Source organism: Paramacrobiotus metropolitanus, unplaced genomic scaffold, assembly GCF_019649055.1.
Source record: "Paramacrobiotus metropolitanus isolate TYO unplaced genomic scaffold, Prichtersi_v1.0 Parri_scaffold0000169, whole genome shotgun sequence".
NCBI classification, from domain to species: Eukaryota; Metazoa; Tardigrada; class Eutardigrada; order Parachela; family Macrobiotidae; genus Paramacrobiotus; species Paramacrobiotus metropolitanus.
The window spans coordinates 149,682-153,573 of record NW_026570389.1 but is presented as its reverse complement, the minus strand read 5'-3'; the positions used below and the strand labels follow the sequence as shown (position 1 = coordinate 153,573).

Below are 3,892 nucleotides of genomic sequence, written 5' to 3'. Positions count from 1 at the left end.
CAACTACAGTATTACAGAGCAACTGCTAAATATCGCTGAGAACAGCGGGGAATTAAGCAGTATACTACAACGTCAAGGAGACAATTAATGCCGGTTCACAAGTGCAGTCAGACCGGTTATGAGTCTTCAGCTGACTGTCGGTTGAGCGCCGGTGTGTGTGCCCGCTGGCCAATTAATGCCGGCCGAGTGAATAACAACCCACTGTCTGTATCGCACAAAAGCCGACTCTTCGCCACGCGATACGACGCACGTGCGGCATTTTTGCCGGCAAAACATACAGTTGCTTGATTAACTCGCACTGCATACTTTCTCTCCCCATCCCATTCTCGCCAACTCGGAATTACCCGTACAATGGAGGACTGGGGCCGGCTGATGCTGGTGTTCGACACCAACGCCATCATCCGACCGGACGGGCTCCAGCTCTTCCAGGAATTGGCGCGCGGCGACCGCGGCACCCTCCCGGCCTCGCTCGCCCTCGTCGTCCCGCACATCGTCCTCATGGAGTTGCGCCACCACAACGCCACCCCCGCCACCCAACACACCGCCCGCGCAGCCTACAACTACCTCCTCCAGCAACTTCCGGTGCTCTCAGCGGTGCGCCACCAAGGCCAGACGGCCTCCGACGAACTGGAAGCCACGTTCTACCCGCGCGAACACGGGCCCTACGGCTCCAAGAACGACGGCCTGGTGCTGCTCTACTGCCTGCAACTGCACTACCGCAGCGCCGCCAACATCTGGCTGGTCACCGAGGACCTGCAATTAACCGCCCGCGCGGTTCGGAGCCGCGTGGCGTGTCTTCCGCTCAACGCGCTGCGCCACGCGCGGGACCTGCTGCGCTACAGTGTGTTGCGCCCGAAAGGGGACGACTTCCACCAGTGGCACCGCGTCCCGCCGCACCAGCCGATGACCGCCACCATCCGCGTCGGAAGGGCGGTGGCCGCCGGGGAGATCCGCTTCGTGGCGTCGGATGAGGTCCAGCGGATTGCTGCGTACCGGCGGATTGTCCAGCAGCGGGAGGAAAATCGGGGCGGGGCGTGGGAGGTGCCGGAAACTGACACCGGGGAGCCGGCGCCGGTGTGTGAGCAGTGCGGGTGCGGGGTGCGCGGCTGGCATGTGACGCAACGCGACAGCGATTTGAAAATCTTGGCGGTGGCGGTGTTTGTTATCGGGTTCGTTATCGGACTGCTGTGCAGGATCGATAAGGAGGTCTTCCGCTTATTCACTGTCGATTCTTACTGACCAGTTAGTTGCAACAACGATATTAATGGTTCATTATTTTCTCCACGATACCGAAATTCGTGCAAGGTGTTTTACGAGTTAAGCCGCCGCCGATTAAAAATTACAACGGCTACATTAATTACTGTGTACTTCCGGTATATCCGGTACTTCCGGGTGCCTACAGCGCTTATGTTGGCTACGGCACGTGAATAGAATCGTGACATGTATGAATAACTGTCTGTACATGAATAACTGTCTGTTCAAATGCTCATGCCGCTAGCAATACAGGCATCATTCTTTTATAATTACTTACTAGTATGTCGCTGCGTAGTTGGTGGCAAATTCAATAAAACATCTGCTTTCTGCAGACGATCAGCTGTTCATCTTGCATGTTCGCCATCAGCTGCATTCTCTTGGTACAACAGAATAGAATATACATTATACACGTTGATGATAGCAAATGAATTATGGCGGGATCGGGTGGGCTGACGCTGGTGTTTGACACCAACGTGCTGATGATCCCGGACGGACTGCAGCTCTTCCGGGAGATAGCGGCCGGCCAGACCGGCACGCTACCGGCATCGGTCGCGCTGGCGGTGCCGCACATCGTCCTGACGGAGTTGCAGCTGCTTTCCCGGAAACCCAACTATAAAGCACCCCACAGCGCGCACGCCGCCTATCGTTACCTGACGGATCCGGTGACACGTCCGGCGCGGGTCTGGGTCGAGAGCTTCCAGCATGCCCAGAAGTTGCAGGATGCCTTCTACCCGGCCGGCCACGGAACAACCTACCGCTCCCGCAACGACGGCCTGGTGTTGATGTTATGCCTGGATTTATACCACAGCGAACTGGGCGACGTCTGGCTGATCAGCAACGACCAGCAGTTGGGTGCGCGGTGCGGGCGCAGCGGCCTCGTCTGCATGCCATTTAACGGGCTGCGGGAGGCACGCGAATTGAAGCCCTACAACCTCCTACGACCACTGGGCGACGACTACCATACATGGCGCACCGCCGGACCGCAGATGAGGAAGCCGGCATGTCAGCCGTTGCAGGTCAGCCTGGACTTCCCAGGCGCCGGAAGTATCCGCTTCACGGCCTCCAACGGGGTGGACCGAGCGGCCGCCTATCGCCGCATCATAGATATGCGGAGGGACGCCCAGGGGATTGACGGGGCAGAGCCGGCGCACTTCGAGCCAGTGCGGGAGATGCCGCCGTTGTGCGAGCAGTGCGGATGCGGTATTAGTGCCTGGCATCGCGTGCAACGCGAGGAACAACTGCAGCAGTATGCAATCTGGCTGTTTCTTGCCGGTCTTCTCATCGGCTTCGTTGGCTGCTTGTTCTTGGCTATTAATACTGCGATGGAAAGCAATAAACGACGCTGACTCTGTTACGTACGCGTACCAGTATCGATAGATCCGCAAGTGGATCTATCGGTTATGAATGGTTATAGGTTGCACGTCGCGCACGTGCGACATATGAAGACAGGGTGGTACGCGCGCGGATGCAGCTAAGGTCACCGCACCCGGGAAAAGACACTGGACCGGCCCACCGGCCGGAGTCGCTAATGTTTAGAGGGGTGACAATGTCTTCTTGTTATTTCCTTGATCACAAAATTAAATGCTACAATTGCTCCTACACGCCACGCGAGAACACCGAAGGTGGGCTCGGAATTTACTTCCTTTGGGCAGTTATGCCGAACATGGCCGGAACCGGCCCCAAGCCATCACAAAGACAACAAAAACAAAAAAAAATTTTACGAAGCAAGTGACACATGTTAGCGCTTAGCATTTCCCAATTTATACCAATTCACACACACACATAACTGTAACAGAGAGACCACTAGAAAGGGGGCGTGTCGTGTGTCGCAATACCCGGATTCCTGCGTCCCTCTGAATCCAATCCATTGCTCCTACACGCCACGCGAGAACACCGAAGGTGGGCTCGGAATTTACTTCCTTTGGGCAGTTATGCCGAACATGGCCGGAACCGGCCCCAAGCCCAAAACCCAAAACGAAAACACGAAAAGGACACAAAAGAAGATCCAATGCGGCGTGATGATGACGATAGTTCCTAGGATCGGTTGCGACGATTATGAAGACTGGTTCCATTGATTCAAGGGAAACACTTACATGAGCGCGGCTAGTGAGGTGCGGATTCCGCACATCCCTGCGCATTCACGAAATAATTGGCAAATTAAGTGATCCACAGAAATAGCAAATCAGTACGGCTTAGGGCGGTATTCCACCGAGCGAAGTACACGAGTTTGCACGAAAGATGTAATAAAGCCGGTTGCAAGGAAGTCCTGCACATCCGACGGCAATAAGGCAAGGCAGACGAACGATTTTAGTTGGTCTGGGAATTCCACAGACTGGCCTAAATCCACGACTGAATTTGGACTGAACGCTAATAATTTAAAGTGCTGTTCCGGCGGAAATCACGCCAAGCACAGCACAGCTCACAAAATTAATGTCCGCAAATCAAAGAATTGCGTACACAAAGCAGGTAGCGACGGAATTCCTGTCGCATCCTGCGGCAATGACAATAAGACGAATTATGGCAACCACGAAAACGGTTCTATAGAAGGTGAACATAAGGTAACGGCGCAAAACTCGAAGGTAAGGTGCTGCTTTTGCGAACTTACATCATGCAGTACTGCACATAGGAACGTACACAA

At 54.9% G+C, this 3,892-nt stretch overlaps 1 protein-coding gene across 1 annotated transcript; it reads left to right on the top strand.

The window, feature by feature from the left end:
* Positions 1-233: 233 nt before the first annotated feature.
* Positions 234-1,519, top strand: LOC129600272 (uncharacterized). The gene has a single exon (XM_055498745.1). It carries the CDS (start codon positions 352-354, stop codon positions 1,237-1,239), a length of 888 nt encoding a protein of 295 aa, XP_055354720.1. The 5' UTR covers positions 234-351; the 3' UTR covers positions 1,240-1,519.
* The last annotated feature ends 2,373 nt before the right edge of the window (positions 1,520-3,892 follow it).

Excerpts from the sequence above, each read along its gene's own strand:
- LOC129600272 (XM_055498745.1), top strand. The coding sequence starts at position 352 with ATGGAGGACTGGGGCCGGCTGATGCTGGTGTTCGACACCAACGCCATC.